This window comes from Triturus cristatus, chromosome 5_1, assembly GCF_964204655.1.
Source record: "Triturus cristatus chromosome 5_1, aTriCri1.1, whole genome shotgun sequence".
Lineage (NCBI taxonomy): Eukaryota > Metazoa > Chordata > Amphibia > Caudata > Salamandridae > Triturus > Triturus cristatus.
In genome coordinates this window covers 36,262,856-36,281,461 of record NC_140587.1, presented here as the reverse complement: position 1 = coordinate 36,281,461, position 18,606 = coordinate 36,262,856, and the positions used below count along the sequence as shown (strand labels likewise).

General features: G+C 53.0%; 3 protein-coding genes and 1 pseudogene across 4 annotated transcripts; 1 reads left to right on the top strand and 3 right to left on the bottom strand.

The window, feature by feature from the left end:
• Positions 1-12,505: 12,505 nt before the first annotated feature.
• On the bottom strand, positions 12,506-12,817 carry LOC146830036 (histone H4). The gene has a single exon (XM_085603688.1). It carries the CDS (start codon positions 12,815-12,817, stop codon positions 12,506-12,508), a length of 312 nt encoding a protein of 103 aa, XP_085459814.1.
• Positions 12,818-14,131: 1,314 nt separating this feature from the next.
• Positions 14,132-14,693, top strand: LOC146830035 (histone H2B 1.2-like; annotated as a pseudogene). The gene has a single exon (XR_014961348.1). The product of XR_014961348.1 is annotated as a histone H2B 1.2-like (transcript).
• Positions 14,694-15,159: 466 nt separating this feature from the next.
• LOC146830034 (histone H3-like) lies at positions 15,160-16,366 on the bottom strand. Its single transcript, XM_085604261.1, has one exon. It carries the CDS (start codon positions 16,034-16,036, stop codon positions 15,350-15,352), a length of 687 nt encoding a protein of 228 aa, XP_085460387.1. The 5' UTR covers positions 16,037-16,366; the 3' UTR covers positions 15,160-15,349.
• Positions 16,367-16,482: 116 nt separating this feature from the next.
• LOC146830033 (histone H1.3-like) lies at positions 16,483-17,410 on the bottom strand. Its single transcript, XM_085604262.1, has one exon. It carries the CDS (start codon positions 17,178-17,180, stop codon positions 16,530-16,532), a length of 651 nt encoding a protein of 216 aa, XP_085460388.1. The 5' UTR covers positions 17,181-17,410; the 3' UTR covers positions 16,483-16,529.
• Between the last annotated feature and the right edge of the window lie 1,196 nt (positions 17,411-18,606).

Below are 18,606 nucleotides of genomic sequence, written 5' to 3'. Positions count from 1 at the left end.
CGGGCCAAAGTAACACAGGGCTCCGCCGGCCGAGCGCGGGGTGGAAACAATGCCAGGGAGCCCCCGTCCCGGGGGCCAGGGGGCCCTCCCCGCGCGCCTGCACCCTCGGCTGTGGCACCCTCGGCTCGGGGCTTACAAGCAGCGGGGCACGGCCCTGGCTCCAGCCTCGCACGCATCACCAGGCGGCCGTGTGCTGGCAGCTTCACATGCAGGCAGAGGGCATTCACTGCCGAGCGCCGAGCCAGACTCAATACAATAAATACACAGTGACACAATGAAGGAAGGCGGCCGAGTTAGGCCTACATGTTTAAAGACACCCCAAGTGAGAGCAGAGGGTGTGAATGCACCTGAAATGGTGACCCCAGTACCGGCATGGAGGCACTCTGCTGAGCTGATTTTTACAGCTGGAGCTAGGTGTACGTCTGAGGTGACATCTGTAGACAGAGTGAGTTACTGTATGTCAGACGCTGAGCCTATGACCGGGGGAGGCCCACTGCGGAACTGAATAGTACAGTACAGAGTGAGGCCTGTGACTACCACTGTTCTACTCAGCCCTATCGCCGGAGTGGGGACCACTCCTGAATCCAATGGTATGTCACGAGGGAGACCTGAGACCAGAAATCATATTCTGCGCCCTGTAGCCTGATCGAGGCCTGCTGCTAATTTGGATGGAGGTAGGGGAAGGAAACAAAACACTTCCCATAGTCCAGAACGTACATGAACACCATTCACAGTATCATATCTTAGCCTTCAGGATCTCCGGCCCATCCCTAGCTTCCAGGTACATGTTTTAGTAAAATGTGTGACATTTGGAGGTTTACAGCTTAAAGGGGATGAAGTCGCACCTTCTACCCAGGGTTATGGAGCTCCGCGCAGGGTGAGATTTCAGGGTTCACCCCTGGCTGGAGGTGTGAAAACAAAACAATCCACATAGTCACACCTCCAGCCAGGGGTGAACCCTGAAATCTCACCCTGCGCGGAGTTCCATAACCCTGGGTAGAAGGTGCGACTTCATCCCCTTGAAGCCTAACACCTGCAAATGTCACAAGTATCAGTAAAACTGGTGCCAGGAGGCTGGAAGTAGGCCCAAGGCCTTGCAGGCCTTATTCTGATACTGTAAAGGAGTTAAATACACTTTCCTGAGTGTGTGAAGGGTTTTATTTTCACTCCTCCAGCCTGGGGTGAAGCTTGAAATCTTACCCTGCGCGGAGCTCCATGACCCTGGGTAGAAGGTGCGACTTCATCCCCTTGAAGCCTAACACCTGCAAATGTCACAAGTATCAGTAAAACTGGTGCCAGGAGGCCGGAAGTAGGCCCAAGGCCTTGCAGGCCTTATTCTGATGCTGTAAAGCAGCTAAATACACGTTCCTGAGTATGTGAAGTGTTTTATTCTCACACTTCCATCCAGGGGTGAACCCTGAAATCTCACCCTGCGCGGAGTTCCATAACCCTGGGTAGAAGGTGCGACTTCATCCCCTTGAAGCCTAACACCTGCAAATGTCACAAGTATCAGTAAAACTGGTGCCAGGAGGCTGGAAGTAGGCCCAAGGCCTTGCAGGCCTTATTCTGATACTGTAAAGGAGTTAAATACACTTTCCTGAGTGTGTGAAGGGTTTTATTTTCACTCCTCCAGCCTGGGGTGAAGCCTGAAATCTTACCCTGCGCGGAGCTCCATGACCCTGGGTAGAAGGTGCGACTTCATCCCCTTGAAGCCTAACACCTACAAATGTCACAAGTATCAGTAAAACTGGTGCCAGGATGCTGGAAGTAGGCCCAAGGCCTTGCAGGCCTTATTCTGATACTGTAAAGTAGCTAAATACACTTTCCTGAGTATGTGAAGTGTTTTATTTTCACAGCTCAAGCCTGGGGTGGTCCCTGAAATCTTACCCTGCGTGGAGCTCCATGACCCTGGGCAGAAGGTGCGACTTCATGCCCTTGAAGCCTAACACCTACAAATGTCACAAGTATCAGTAAAACTGGTGCCAGGAGGCTGGAAGTAGGCCCAAGGCCTTGCAGGCCTTATTCTGATACTGTAAAGGAGTTAAATACACTTTCCTGAGTGTGTGAAGTGTTTTATTTTCACTCCTCCAGCCTGGGGTGAACCCTGAAATCTTACCCTGCGCGGAGCTCCATGACCCTGGGTAGAAGGTGCGACTTCATGCCCTTGAAGCCTAACACCTACAAATGTCACAAGTATCAGTAAAACTGGTGCCAGGAGGCTGGAAGTAGGCCCAAGGCCTTGCAGGCCTTATTCTGATACTGTAAAGTAGCTAAATACACTTTCCTGAGTATTTGAAGTGTTTTATGTTCACACTTCCATCCAGGGGTGAACCCTGAAATCTCACCCTGCGCGGAGTTCCATAACCCTGGGTAGAAGGTGCGACTTCATCCCCTTGAAGCCTAACACCTGCAAATGTCACAAGTATCAGTAAAACTGGTGCCAGGAGGCTGGAAGTAGGCCCAAGGCCTTGCAGGCCTTATTCTGATACTGTAAAGCAGCTAAATACACTTTCCTGAGTATGTGAAGTGTTTTATGTTCACACTTCCATCCAGGGGTGAACCCTGAAATCTCACCCTGCGCGGAGTTCCATAACCCTGGGTAGAAGGTGCGACTTCATCCCCTTGAAGCCTAACACCTGCAAATGTCACAAGTATCAGTAAAACTGGTGCCAGGAGGCTGGAAGTAGGCCCAAGGCCTTGCAGGCCTTATTCTGATACTGTAAAGGAGTTAAATACACTTTCCTGAGTGTGTGAAGTGTTTTATTTTCACCCCTCCAGCCTGGGGTGAAGCCTGAAATCTTACCCTGCGCGGAGCTCCATGACCCTGGGTAGAAGGTGCGACTTCATCCCCTTGATGCCTAACACCTGCAAATGTCACAAGTATCAGTAAAACTGGTGCCAGGAGGCTGGAAGTAGGCCCAAGGCCTTGCAGGCCTTATTCTGATACTGTAAAGCAGCTAAATACACTTTCCTGAGTATGTGAAGTGTTTTATGTTCACACTTCCATCCAGGGGTGAACCCTGAAATCTCACCCTGCGCGGAGCTCCATAACCCTGGGTAGAAGGTGCGACTTCATCCCCTTGAAGCCTAACACCTGCAAATGTCACAAGTATCAGTAAAACTGGTGCCAAGAGGCTGGAAGTAGGCCCAAGGCCTTGCAGGCCTTATTCTGATACTGTAAAGCAGCTAAATACACTTTCCTGAGTATGTGAAGTGTTTTATTCTCACACTTCCATCCAGGGGTGAACCCTGAAATCTCACCCTGCGCGGAGTTCCATAACCAGGGGTAGAAGGTGCAACTTCATCCCCTTGAAGCCTAACACCTGCAAATGTCACAAGTATCAGTAAAACTGGTGCCAGGAGGCTGGAAGTAGGCCCAGGGCCTTGCAGGCCTTGTTCTGATACTGTAAAGGAGTTAAATACACTTTCCTGAGTATGAGAAGTGTTTTATTTTCACACCTCCAGCCAGGGGTGAACCCTGAAATCTTACCCTGCGCGGAGCTCCATAAACCTGGGTAGAAGGTGCGGCTTCATCCCCTTGAAGCCTAACACCTGCAAATGTCACAAGTATCAGTAAAACTGGTTCCAGGAGGCTGGAAGTAGGCCCAAGGCCTTGCAGGCCCTATTCTGATACTGTAAAGGAGCTAAATACACTTTCCTGAGTATGTGAAGTGTTTTATTTTCACACCTGCAGCCAGGGGTGAAGCCTGAAATCTTACCCTGCGCGGAGCTCCATGACCCTGGGTAGAAGGTGCGACTTCATCCCCTTGAAGCCGAACACCTGCAAATGTCACAAGTATCAGTAAAACTGGTGCCAGGAGGCTGGAAGTAGGCCCAAGGCCTTGCAGGCCTTATTCTGATACTGTAAAGCAGCTAAATACACTTTCCTGAGTATGTGAAGTGTTTTATGTTCACACTTCCATCCAGGGGTGAACCCTGAAATCTCACCCTGCGCGGAGCTCCATAACCCTGGGTAGAAGGTGCGACTTCATCCCCTTGAAGCCTAACACCTGCAAATGTCACAAGTATCAGTAAAACTGGTGCCAGGAGGCCGGAAGTAGGCCCAAGGCCTTGCAGGCCTTATTGTGATACTGTAAAGGAGTTAAATACACTTTCCTGAGTGTGTGAAGTGTTTTATTTTCACAGCTCAAGCCTGGGATGAACCCTGAAATCTCACCCTGCGCGGAGTTCCATAACCCTGGGTAGAAGGTGCGACTTCATCCCCTTGAAGCCTAACACCTACAAATGTCACAAGTATCAGTAAAACTGGTGCCAGGAGGCTGGAAGTAGGCCCAAGGCCTTGCAGGCCTTATTCTGATACTGTAAAGGAGCTAAATACACTTTCCTGAGTATGTGAAGTGTTTTGTTTTCACACCTGCAGCCAGGGGTGAAACCTGAAATCTTACCCTGGGCGGAGCTCCATAACCCTGGGTAGAAGGTGCGACTTCGTCCCCTTGAAGCCTAACACCTGCAAATGTCACAAGTATCAGTACAACTGGTGCCAGGAGGCTGGAAGTAGGCCCAAGGCCTTGCAGGCCTTTTTCTGATACTGTAAAGGGGTTAAATACACTTTACTGAGTATGTGAAGTGTTTTGTTTTCACACCTGCAGCCAGGGGTGAAACCTGAAATCGTATCCTGCGCGGAGCTCCATAACCCTGGGTAGAAGGTTTGACTTTGTTCCCTTGAAGCTTGACACCTCCAAGTGTCACAAGTATCAGTAAAACTGGTGCCTGGAGGCTGGAAACACACCCATGGCCTGGCAGGCCTTGTTCTGATACTGTAAAGGAGTTAAATACACTTTCCTGAGTATGTGAAGTGTTTTATTCTCACACTTCCATCCAGGGGTGAACCCTGAAATCTCACCCTGCGCGGAGTTCCATAATCCTGGGTAGAAGGTGCGACTTCATCCCCTTGAAGCCTAACACCTGCAAATGTCACAAGTATCAGTAAAACTGGTGCCAGGAGGCTGGAAGTAGGCCCAAGGCCTTGCAGGCCTTATTCTGATACTGTAAAGCAGCTAAATACACTTTCCTGAGTATGTGAAGTGTTTTATTCTCACACTTCCATCCAGGGGTGAACCCTGAAATCTCACCCTGCGCGGAGTTCCATAATGCTGGGTAGAAGGTGCGACTTCATCCCCTTGAAGCCTAACACCTGCAAATGTCACAAGTATCAGTAAAACTGGTGCCAGGAGGCTGGGAGTAGGCCCAAGGCCTTGCAGGCCTTATTCTGATACTGTAAAGGAGTTAAATACACTTTCCTGAGTGTGTGAAGTGTTTTATTTTCACTCCTCCAGCCTGGGGTGAAGCCTGAAATCTTACCCTGCGCGGAGCTCCATGACCCTGGGTAGAAGGTGCGACTTCATCCCCTTGAAGCCTAAGACCTGCAAATGTCACAAGTATCAGTAAAACTGGTGCCAGGAGGCTGGAAGTAGGCCCAAGGCCTTGCAGGCCTTATTCTGATACTGTAAAGCAGCTAAATACACTTTCCTGAGTATGTGAAGTGTTTTATTCTCACACTTCCATCCAGGGGTGAACCCTGAAATCTCACCCTGCACGGAGTTCCATAACCCTGGGTAGAAGGTGCGACTTCATCCCCTTGAAGCCTAACACCTGCAAATGTCACAACTTTCAGTAAAACTGGTGCCAGGAGGCTGGAAGTAGGCCCAAGGCCTTGCAGGCCTTATTCTGATACTGTAAATGAGTTAAATACACTTTCCTGAGTGTGTGAAGTGTTTTATTTTCAGTCCTCCAGCCAGGGGTGAAGCCTGAAATCTTACCCTGCGCGGAGCTCCATGACCCTGGGTAGAAGGTGCGACTTCATCCCCTTGAAGCCTAAGACCTGCAAATGTCACAAGTATCAGTAAAACTGGTGCCAGGAGGCTGGAAGTAGGCCCAAGGCCGTGCAGGCCTTATTCTGATACTGTAAAGCAGCTAAATACACTTTCCTGAGTATGTGAAGTGTTTTATTCTCACACTTCCATCCAGGGGTGAACCCTGAAATCTCACCCTGCGCGGAGTTCCATAACCCTGGGTAGAAGGTGCGACTTCATCCCCTTGAAGCCTAACACCTGCAAATGTCACAAGTATCAGTAAAACTGGTGCCAGGAGGCTGGAAGTAGGCCCAAGGCCTTGCAGGCCTTATTCTGATACTGTAAAGGAGTTAAATACACTTTCCTGAGTGTGTGAAGGGTTTTATTTTCACTCCTCCAGCCTGGGGTGAAGCTTGAAATCTTACCCTGCGCGGAGCTCCATGACCCTGGGTAGAAGGTGCGACTTCATCCCCTTGAAGCCTAACACCTGCAAATGTCACAAGTATCAGTAAAACTGGTGCCAGGAGGCTGGAAGTAGGCCCAAGGCCTTGCAGGCCTTATTCTGATGCTGTAAAGCAGCTAAATACACGTTCCTGAGTATGTGAAGTGTTTTATTCTCACACTTCCATCCAGGGGTGAACCCTGAAATCTCACCCTGCGCGGAGTTCCATAACCCTGGGTAGAAGGTGCGACTTCATCCCCTTGAAGCCTAACACCTGCAAATGTCACAAGTATCAGTAAAACTGGTGCCAGGAGGCTGGAAGTAGGCCCAAGGCCTTGCAGGCCTTATTCTGATACTGTAAAGGAGTTAAATACACTTTCCTGAGTGTGTGAAGGGTTTTATTTTCACTCCTCCAGCCTGGGGTGAAGCCTGAAATCTTACCCTGCGCGGAGCTCCATGACCCTGGGTAGAAGGTGCGACTTCATCCCCTTGAAGCCTAACACCTACAAATGTCACAAGTATCAGTAAAACTGGTGCCAGGATGCTGGAAGTAGGCCCAAGGCCTTGCAGGCCTTATTCTGATACTGTAAAGTAGCTAAATACACTTTCCTGAGTATGTGAAGTGTTTTATTTTCACAGCTCAAGCCTGGGGTGGTCCCTGAAATCTTACCCTGCGTGGAGCTCCATGACCCTGGGCAGAAGGTGCGACTTCATGCCCTTGAAGCCTAACACCTACAAATGTCACAAGTATCAGTAAAACTGGTGCCAGGAGGCTGGAAGTAGGCCCAAGGCCTTGCAGGCCTTATTCTGATACTGTAAAGGAGTTAAATACACTTTCCTGAGTGTGTGAAGTGTTTTATTTTCACTCCTCCAGCCTGGGGTGAACCCTGAAATCTTACCCTGCGCGGAGCTCCATGACCCTGGGTAGAAGGTGCGACTTCATGCCCTTGAAGCCTAACACCTACAAATGTCACAAGTATCAGTAAAACTGGTGCCAGGAGGCTGGAAGTAGGCCCAAGGCCTTGCAGGCCTTATTCTGATACTGTAAAGTAGCTAAATACACTTTCCTGAGTATTTGAAGTGTTTTATGTTCACACTTCCATCCAGGGGTGAACCCTGAAATCTCACCCTGCGCGGAGTTCCATAACCCTGGGTAGAAGGTGCGACTTCATCCCCTTGAAGCCTAACACCTGCAAATGTCACAAGTATCAGTAAAACTGGTGCCAGGAGGCTGGAAGTAGGCCCAAGGCCTTGCAGGCCTTATTCTGATACTGTAAAGCAGCTAAATACACTTTCCTGAGTATGTGAAGTGTTTTATGTTCACACTTCCATCCAGGGGTGAACCCTGAAATCTCACCCTGCGCGGAGTTCCATAACCCTGGGTAGAAGGTGCGACTTCATCCCCTTGAAGCCTAACACCTGCAAATGTCACAAGTATCAGTAAAACTGGTGCCAGGAGGCTGGAAGTAGGCCCAAGGCCTTGCAGGCCTTATTCTGATACTGTAAAGGAGTTAAATACACTTTCCTGAGTGTGTGAAGTGTTTTATTTTCACCCCTCCAGCCTGGGGTGAAGCCTGAAATCTTACCCTGCGCGGAGCTCCATGACCCTGGGTAGAAGGTGCGACTTCATCCCCTTGATGCCTAACACCTGCAAATGTCACAAGTATCAGTAAAACTGGTGCCAGGAGGCTGGAAGTAGGCCCAAGGCCTTGCAGGCCTTATTCTGATACTGTAAAGCAGCTAAATACACTTTCCCGAGTATGTGAAGTGTTTTATGTTCACACTTCCATCCAGGGGTGAACCCTGAAATCTCACCCTGCGCGGAGCTCCATAACCCTGGGTAGAAGGTGCGACTTCATCCCCTTGAAGCCTAACACCTGCAAATGTCACAAGTATCAGTAAAACTGGTGCCAAGAGGCTGGAAGTAGGCCCAAGGCCTTGCAGGCCTTATTCTGATACTGTAAAGCAGCTAAATACACTTTCCTGAGTATGTGAAGTGTTTTATTCTCACACTTCCATCCAGGGGTGAACCCTGAAATCTCACCCTGCGCGGAGTTCCATAACCAGGGGTAGAAGGTGCAACTTCATCCCCTTGAAGCCTAACACCTGCAAATGTCACAAGTATCAGTAAAACTGGTGCCAGGAGGCTGGAAGTAGGCCCAGGGCCTTGCAGGCCTTGTTCTGATACTGTAAAGGAGTTAAATACACTTTCCTGAGTATGAGAAGTGTTTTATTTTCACACCTCCAGCCAGGGGTGAACCCTGAAATCTTACCCTGCGCGGAGCTCCATAAACCTGGGTAGAAGGTGCGGCTTCATCCCCTTGAAGCCTAACACCTGCAAATGTCACAAGTATCAGTAAAACTGGTTCCAGGAGGCTGGAAGTAGGCCCAAGGCCTTGCAGGCCCTATTCTGATACTGTAAAGGAGCTAAATACACTTTCCTGAGTATGTGAAGTGTTTTATTTTCACACCTGCAGCCAGGGGTGAAGCCTGAAATCTTACCCTGCGCGGAGCTCCATGACCCTGGGTAGAAGGTGCGACTTCATCCCCTTGAAGCCGAACACCTGCATATGTCACAAGTATCAGTAAAACTGGTGCCAGGAGGCTGGAAGTAGGCCCAAGGCCTTGCAGGCCTTATTCTGATACTGTAAAGCAGCTAAATACACTTTCCTGAGTATGTGAAGTGTTTTATGTTCACACTTCCATCCAGGGGTGAACCCTGAAATCTCACCCTGCGCGGAGCTCCATAACCCTGGGTAGAAGGTGCGACTTCATCCCCTTGAAGCCTAACACCTGCAAATGTCACAAGTATCAGTAAAACTGGTGCCAAGAGGCTGGAAGTAGGCCCAAGGCCTTGCAGGCCTTATTCTGATACTGTAAAGCAGCTAAATATACTTTCCTGAGTATGTGAAGTGTTTTATTCTCACACTTCCATCCAGGGGTGAACCCTGAAATCTCACCCTGCGCGGAGTTCCATAACCCTGGGTAGAAGGTGCAACTTCATCCCCTTGAAGCCTAACACCTGCAAATGTCACAAGTATCAGTAAAACTGGTTCCAGGAGGCTGGAAGTAGGCCCAAGGCCTTGCAGGCCCTATTCTGATACTGTAAAGGAGCTAAATACACTTTCCTGAGTATGTGAAGTGTTTTATTTTCACACCTGCAGCCAGGGGTGAAGCCTGAAATCTTACCCTGCGCGGAGCTCCATGACCCTGGGTAGAAGGTGCGACTTCATCCCCTTGAAGCCGAACACCTGCAAATGTCACAAGTATCAGTAAAACTGGTGCCAGGAGGCTGGAAGTAGGCCCAAGGCCTTGCAGGCCTTATTCTGATACTGTAAAGGAGTTAAATACACTTTCCTGAGTGTGTGAAGTGTTTTATTTTCACTCCTCCAGCCTGGGGTGAAGCCTGAAATCTTACCCTGCGCGGAGCTCCATGACCCTGGGTAGAAGGTGCGACTTCATCCCCTTGATGCCTAACACCTGCAAATGTCACAAGTATCAGTAAAACTGGTGCCAGGAGGCTGGAAGTAGGCCCAAGGCCTTGCAGGCCTTATTCTGATACTGTAAAGGAGTTAAATAAACTTTCCTGAGCATGTGAAGTGTTTTATTTTCTCACCTCCAGCCAAGGGGTGAACCCTGACATCGCACCCTGCGCAGAGCTCCATAACCCTGGGTAGAAGGTGCGACTTCATCCCCTTGAAGCCTAACACCTTTAAATGTCACAAGTATCAGTAAAACTGGTGCCAGGAGGCTGGAAACACACCCAAGGCCTTGCAGGCCCTATTCTGATACTGTAAAGCAGCTAAATACACTTTCCTGAGTATGTGAAGTGTTTTATGTTCACACTTCCATCCAGGGGTGAACCCTGAAATCTCACCCTGCGCGGAGTTCCATAACCCTGGGTGGAAGGTGCGACTTCATCCCCTTGAAGCATGACATCTCCCAGTGTCACAAGTATCAGTACAACTGGTGCCTTGAGGCTGGAAACATACCCACGGCCTTGCAGGCCTTGTTCTGATACTGTAAATGAGTGAAATAAACTTTCCTGAGCATGTGAAGTGTTTTATTTTCTCACCTCCAGCCAAGGGGTGAACCCTGACATCGCACCCTGCGCAGAGCTCCATAACCCTGGGTAGAAGGTGCGACTTCATCCCCTTGAAGCCTTACACCTTTAAATGTCACAAGTATCAGTAAAACTGGTGCCAGGAGGCTGGAAACACACCCAAGGCCTTGCAGGCCCTATTCTGATACTGTAAAGCAGCTAAATACACTTTCCTGAGTATGTGAAGTGTTTTATGTTCACACTTCCATCCAGGGGTGAACCCTGAAATCTCACCCTGCGCGGAGTTCCATAACCCTGGGTGGAAGGTGCGACTTCATCCCCTTGAAGCCTAACACCTGCAAATGTCACAAGTATCAGTAAAACTGGTTCCAGGAGGCTGGAAGTAGGCCCAAGGCCTTGCAGGCCTTATTCTGATACTGTAAAGCAGCTAAATACACTTTCCTGAGTATGTGAAGTGTTTTATCTTCACAGCTCAAGCCTGGGGTGAACCCTGAAATCTTATCCTGCGCGGAGCTCCATGACCCTGGGTAGAAGGTGCGACTTCATCCCCTTGAAGCATGACATCTCCCAGTGTCACAAGTATCAGTACAACTGGTGCCTTGAGGCTGGAAACATACCCAAGGCCTTGCAGGCCTTGTTCTGATACTGTAAATGAGTGAAATAAACTTTCCTGAGCATGTGAAGTGTTTTATTTTCACACCTCCAGCCAGGGGCGAAACCTGAAATCTTACCCTGCGCGGAGCTCCATAGCCCTGGGTAGAAGGAGATACTGTGTCCCCTTAAACCTGTAAATTTCAAAATGTCATATAAAGAATAAAACAAGCGCCTGGAGGCTAGAAATGGGCCCGAGACACTGAAGTCTTGGATCTGATAATGTAAAGGGCTTTGTGTACCTTTTGAGTGAAGTTTTTTTTCCCACCTCCATCCGAGGGGTAAATCCTGAAATATTACCCCAATCGAAGCTCCATAGCCCTATGTTGAAAAAGTGACTTTGTTCCCTTGGACCTAAAATTTTAGTACATTTTTGTTATTTTTTTATTAAACATTGTTAAAGGGATGACTGGAGGCTAATAAAATGGACCAGATACTGTGAAGGACTTTATTTCATTTTTGGGCGAAAAAAAAAATATTTAAAAAATATGTATGTATTATATTATTATTGCAATTTTTTTTTTTTTTTTTTTTTTTTGTGGGCCTATCTCTGGCTAAGGGGGAAAACCTGAAATGTTACCCGAAGCGGAGCTCCATTGCCCTGGGTAAAAGTAGTGCCATGGTCCCCTTGAACCAAAATAATAAATAAATAAATAAAAGTACTAAAACAGGTGCTTAAAGGCCCCGAAATCGGTCACGATCGTTCACAAAAAAAAATTAGGATCCCACACCCCATGGGCCTGCATGGGAACTCTATCTTACCGACTATTAAGCCCCCACGAAGTGGGGGCTTACAGCGCCCGAGTGGGAGACAAAAGTTAGAGTTAGCGCGGCCGTTCCGCCGCCCGGCCATCTGGTCGCGCAACCCGGCGACCAGATGGCCGGCGGCGCGCCCGGCGCCGCCAACTCTACCCTTTGTCCCTCATCCGTGTTCTGTAAGCCCCCACTACGTGGGGGCTTAATAGTCGAGGGGAATGGCCGGCACTGAGCTGGGCCGGGCCAAACTCGCCTTGGGTCCCCAGTCCAGGGATCCAGGATGGCGGGCCCCCGGGCCGGGCTATACCCGCCTTATGTCCCCAGTGCAAGGCTCCAGGATGGCGGGCCCCTGGGCCCGGCTATACCCGCCTTATCTCCCCAGTACAAGGCTCCAGGATGGCGGGCCCCTGGGCCGGGCTATACCCGCCTTAGGTCGCCAGTACAAGGCTCCAGGATGGCGGGCCCCTGGGCCGGGCTATACCCGCCTTAGGTCGCCAGTACAGGGCATCAGGACCCCCGTGGGCTGGACTGGGATGAACGCGCCCCTGGACCCCCCCATGCCGGGGCTCCAGGAAGGCGCCCTGGCCCCGGGACAGTGCCTTGCATTGCAGCGAAATCCCCCTGGTGCCCCCCCCTCACCCGACCGGCTGTGGGCCTAGAAAGCAGCCCTGCGGGAACCCTAGCGCATAGACACAGCTCTCCCATGACATCGTGGTCGGCTCTTAAAAGAGCCTTTGGGTTGTGGTGTTTTGTGTTTTTCTCCGTGGGCAAGCCGAGTGTTTAACCGCCGAATCCGTAGAGGGTGCGGCCCTGGCGCTTCAGGGCGTAGACCACATCCATGGCGGTGACGGTCTTCCTCTTGGCGTGCTCGGTGTAGGTGACGGCGTCCCGGATCACGTTCTCCAGGAAAACCTTCAGCACCCCGCGGGTCTCCTCGTAGATGAGGCCGGAGATGCGCTTGACCCCGCCACGGCGCGCCAGGCGGCGGATGGCCGGCTTGGTGATGCCCTGGATGTTGTCCCGGAGCACCTTGCGGTGCCTCTTGGCGCCGCCTTTGCCGAGCCCCTTCCCTCCTTTGCCGCGTCCAGACATGTTCTCCTGTCGGTGCTGTGACTGAGCAGAACTGAGGGCGAGGCCAGCGGCGGCTGCTTATATAGAGGAGCTGCGGCGGACCAGCTAGGGCGCATCAAGCCGCCCACGTGACTGAACGGAAGGCGAGAGGGAGCCCGGCCCCGGCAGGGAGCGGCCGTTGCCGTTTGAAAAAGAGCGCGCTCCCAGCCGCCTCTTTGTCGTGGGCTCAGCAGCTGCCGCCGGGGCACGGATCACAGTCAAGCACACACACACGCCTCCCTTCCCGGCCCCCACTCGTCACCGCGGCCCGCCTAACCCTGGCGCTCGGTGCCCGTTCCCACTATGAACATAAGGCTCTGAAATGCTCTAATGGAGCCATCACATTAACGGCCTCACCGGCACCACCCCGCTGTGTGCGGCCGCCTGCAACCCCGTAACACTGTCCACATGTCACGCCCGGTTGTGGCAAGTCTGTAATCTGCCCCTATAAAAATTTATTTTTTTTAACAAAAACATTATTGTCGGCCTCAAGCTAGGTTTTGGGACGGGGGTGACATTTATGTGTACGTCAGAGGGCTTGGGCATGCCCTCCTATGTAGCGACGGTGCGGGCGCTGCCGCAACTATGAAGCCGCCAGAGTAACATCTTGGCACGGACACGCTCTTTGATGGAGTCTGTGGTTGGCCCTGAAAAGAGCCTTTGTGTTTAGGGTGTGTTTCCACGGTGGTCTGCGGGCCTTTACTTGCTTGCTTTGCCCCCTGCCTTGTGGCTCTCGGTTTTCTTGGGCAGCAGCACGGCCTGGATGTTGGGCAGGACTCCTCCCTGGGCGATGGTGACTCGGCCCAGCAGCTTGTTCAGCTCCTCGTCGTTGCGGATGGCCAGCTGGAGGTGTCTGGGGATGATGCGGGTCTTCTTGTTGTCCCGGGCCGCGTTGCCGGCCAGCTCCAGGATCTCAGCGGTCAGGTACTCCAGGACTGCAGCCAGATAGACTGGGGCACCGGCGCCCACCCTCTCGGCGTAGCTTCCCTTCCGGAGCAGCCTGTGCACACGGCCCACGGGGAACTGGAGCCCGGCTCTTGAAGAGCGTGTCTTGGCCTTAGCGCGGGCCTTTCCTCCTTGCTTTCCGCGTCCAGACATGGCGATCGATGCAGGGGCTCACTCACACAACAGAGAGAATGATACTGCTGTTCTGCGGGACTCCGGCGATATAAAGACTTCGGGTGCGTCTGATTGGTTGACAGCTAGGCGCTGATAGTACTTCTCATTGGAGGGAGGAGGGCTTCTGTTTCACCAATCAGAGTCCCAGAACCGCAGTACACTAGGAGGTGGGGGGCTTGCCTTTGCCTGCCAATGAGAAGGGAGAGCAGAGAAGCAGCTACTTTACACGCCCAGCCTATAAATACAAGTGCCGGGCACGTCTGCCTTATTTCTCTCGGCTCCACAGGAAGCGGTGCAGATTGTCGACCATGCCTGAACCAGCCAAGTCCGCGCCGGCTCCCAAGAAGGGCTCCAAGAAAGCGCTCTCCAAGCCGCCCAAGAAGGACGGGAAGAAGCGCAAGAGGAGCAGGAAGGAAAGCTATGCCATCTACATTTACAAAGTGATGAAGCAGGTGCACCCGGACACCGGCATCTCCTCCAAGGCCATGGGCATCATGAACTCCTTCGTGAACGACATCTTCGAGCGCATCGCCGGGGAAGCTTCCCGCCTGGCCCACTACAACTCGCGGCGCACCATCACCTCCCGGGAGATCCAGACCGCAGTGCGTCTGCTGCTGCCCGGAGAGCTGGCCAAGCACGCCGTGTCCGAGGGCACCAAGGCCGTCACCAAGTACACCAGCGCCAAGTAAGGCTTCGAGGCGTATCCCCAACGAACACAACGGCTCTTTTAAGGGCCACTCACGTCCTCCCCTAAGAGCTAATGTGCTTCATTTATGACCGGAGAAAAAAGTGTTTTAAACGGTAATTTTGAGCGCACAAGACCTGCTTTCACGGGGCTTGCTGCAGACCGAGGGACGATGGAGCGGGCAACCCGTTTTAATAAACATGTTTATATGAATGAGCCCTCTTTGGGACCAAGTGTCACACAAGCTCTGTAATGTAACGGTGACGTTAAATAAAGCCCGCGCGGAACTCGCACGGTTGCCCCCGGGCTTATTGTTTTCCATGTTTCGGGTGACCAGTTTTAAGTGTGTGCGTGGGGCCACGTTCTGTTTGTACTGTAAGACCAAGGGCAACGGCTCCCGAAATCGGAGACATGAACCCGATGTACCGGGAGCACAGATGCCCCACAGCGCTGGCTTGTGACCAGCGGATCCCAACACGACCCTCTACCCAAACAAAGCTCTTTATTAATTGAAGAGGTGGCCGTGCACTGTGAACACGGAGTGCCCTGGTCACCCAGTGCCGGTATAAGTTACCCAGTACTCGTGGTACTCCCAGCCAACCCACCCTAACCTGTAGAACATGCCATGGCAGACAAGAGAAGCTCGTAGGTGACAGGGTGGTGGCCCTTAAAAGAGCCGTTGTGGTGGTTGATCGGGTCGGTGTGCCTCCTTAGGCCCTCTCGCCTCGGATACGACGGGCCAGCTGGATGTCCTTGGGCATGATGGTCACCCTCTTGGCGTGGATGGCGCACAGGTTGGTGTCCTCGAAGAGCCCGACCAGGTAGGCCTCGCTGGCCTCTTGCAGGGCCATGACGGCGGAGCTCTGGAAGCGCAGGTCGGTCTTGAAGTCCTGGGCGATCTCCCTCACCAAGCGCTGGAACGGCAGCTTGCGGATGAGGAGCTCGGTGGACTTCTGGTAGCGGCGGATCTCGCGGAGAGCCACGGTGCCCGGTCGGTAGCGGTGAGGCTTCTTGACGCCGCCGGTGGCAGGCGCGCTCTTGCGGGCAGCCTTGGTGGCCAGCTGCTTGCGAGGCGCTTTGCCGCCGGTGGACTTGCGGGCTGTCTGCTTGGTGCGGGCCATGGCGGGAGCGGTCTCTTTCAACGACGAGCGAGGAAGAATGGCGTTCAAGCAGGCAAGAGCCCTATTTATGCACTCGAAGACGGAGGGCTGCTCTGGTTGGCTGAAGCTCCCGCCCCACGTTCGAAAATAGCCCGCGGTGTGCAACGATTGGCTACTCAACCTGAGGCTGCAGACTGTCTCTCCAATGAGCTGTGGAGAAAAGGGAACCCTCCGGATTGGATGATGTACGTTGGAGCCGAAGCCGGCGCTTCGGTCAGCCTTTGTCTCAGTGTCCATCCATTCATTTGTAGTCACAAGAACCCCTCGCCCCCCTTCTCGACCCTGGTCAACTGGGCGAGGAGCCCAGGATGTTATAAGTGTACCGCCCTTGGTCACCCTGGAACACGCCGCCGTTCACTGCGCTCGATTTCACTTTCACAATCGTCTGCTTTATGCAGACACCACTTCGAGTCTGCCCGGTTACAGTGAAAGCACCAAGGCACACGTTATCTCACATTTATTATGAACTGAGGTCTAATAACTCCCAGACCCCCTTCTTTCTTTGTTATAAAGATTCCAATCCACGCAACACCAAAAGAGCCTTTCATATGACCAAGATCACACACGGCACTCGCGTGCGGAAAGGCGCGCTATGGATTTACTGTGCCGTTTATTATCATAGAGAAGGGTGCACGCGGGGTGCAAGGGTGGGGACGAACAAGCTCTCTTCTGGACCGGGTGGATGGCTCTTAAAAGAGCCGTTGTGTTTGCAGTGTCTCGGTGCAAGCCCTTACTTCTTCTTGGGCGCTGCCTTCTTGGGCTTGGCTGCTTTGGGCTTGGCTGCCTTGGGTTTGACTACCTTGGCAGGGCTTTTCTTGGCCACTTTGGGCTTCGCCGCCTTGGCTTTCGCTGGGCTCTTGGCAGCCTTCTTGGCGGGGGCAGCCTTGGGCTTCTTGGGGCTCTTTGCTGCCGCTGGCTTCTTGACCTTCTTCGGGCTCTTCTTGACCCCCGCGGGAGCCTTTTTGGGCTTCTTGGCGGCTGGGGCAGCTTTCTTGGCCGCTGGTTTCTTGGTCTTGGCGGCCGCCTTCTTGGCCGCCTTCTTGCCCTCCAGCTGCTTCTTGTTCACCTTGAAGGATCCGGAGGCCCCGGTGCCCTTCAGCTGGGCCAGGGCGCCTTTGCTGACCAGGCTCTTGACGGAGGCCTTGACCCGGCTCTTGTTCTTGTCCACATCGTAGCCCTCGGCGACCAGCCCCTTCTTCATGGCCGACAGGGAGACTCCCTTCCTCTCGGCAGAGGCGGTCACCACCTTCAGGATCAGATCGGCCACGCTGGGGCCGGAAGGCTTCTTGGCCTTCGAGGCCCCCGCTGTCTTCTTCTGCTGCTTTTTCTTGGGGGCGACCTCAGCGGGAGGCGCCGCGGCGGCTGGAGCGGTTTCGGCCATTGTAATGCGAGTCTCGGCGCGGGCGCTGTCACTGAAAAGAAATGTCCCTCCCAGACCCGAGCCCCGTGATTATATACAGGGAGGAGCCGGCCTCTGATTGGTCCCGAGCAGACAGGGCTGTGCGAGGCACACTCGGCTCTCTGCTCCCAGCTGACTTTTGTGTTTCCTACCTTCGGATTATCCACGTTTTAAAACACAATCAGTTAAACACGCGCTTCCACGCATACATGACCAGGAGCCCAGCTTCGGCCCTCTCCCGCGCCTGCCCCCGTTTCGGATCCACCCCTCGTCCCTGGCTTGTGATCCGCGGGGAGACTCGGCGCTCCCCCGACGGCGGGCGCCTCCATGCCTGAAATCCCGGGCTCCGGGCCCCTTTTCCCCGGTCCACTCTCGACTCCTGCGGCCGGGAGCGGCGGCCCGCGGGAGGGAGGGGGCTCCTGCAGGGAGCGGGCCCTGTGGCGTCACAGTGGGGCTGCGGGGGCCGCGGGGAGCGCGTTCTGGAACGGGCCAAAGTAACACAGGGCTCCGCCGGCCGAGCGCGGGGTGGAAACAATGCCAGGGAGCCCCCGTCCCGGGGGCCAGGGGGCCCTCCCCGCGCGCCTGCACCCTCGGCTGTGGCACCCTCGGCTCGGGGCTTACAAGCAGCGGGGCACGGCCCTGGCTCCAGCCTCGCACGCATCACCAGGCGGCCGTGTGCTGGCAGCTTCACATGCAGGCAGAGGGCATTCACTGCCGAGCGCCGAGCCAGACTCAATACAATAAATACACAGTGACACAATGAAGGAAGGCGGCCGAGTTAGGCCTACATGTTTAAAGACACCCCAAGTGAGAGCAGAGGGTGTGAATGCACCTGAAATGGTGACCCCAGTACCGGCATGGAGGCACTCTGCTGAGCTGATTTTTACAGCTGGAGCTAGGTGTACGTCTGAGGTGACATCTGTAGACAGAGTGAGTTACTGTATGTCAGACGCTGAGCCTATGACCGGGGGAGGCCCACTGCGGAACTGAATAGTACAGTACAGAGTGAGGCCTGTGACTACCACTGTTCTACTCAGCCCTATCGCCGGAGTGGGGACCACTCCTGAATCCAATGGTATGTCACGAGGGAGACCTGAGACCAGAAATCATATTCTGCGCCCTGTAGCCTGATCGAGGCCTGCTGCTAATTTGGATGGAGGTAGGGGAAGGAAACAAAACACTTCCCATAGTCCAGAACGTACATGAACACCATTCACAGTATCATATCTTAGCCTTCAGGATCTCCGGCCCATCCCTAGCTTCCAGGTACATGTTTTAGTAAAATGTGTGACATTTGGAGGTTTACAGCTTAAAGGGGATGAAGTCGCACCTTCTACCCAGGGTTATGGAGCTCCGCGCAGGGTGAGATTTCAGGGTTCACCCCTGGCTGGAGGTGTGAAAACAAAAC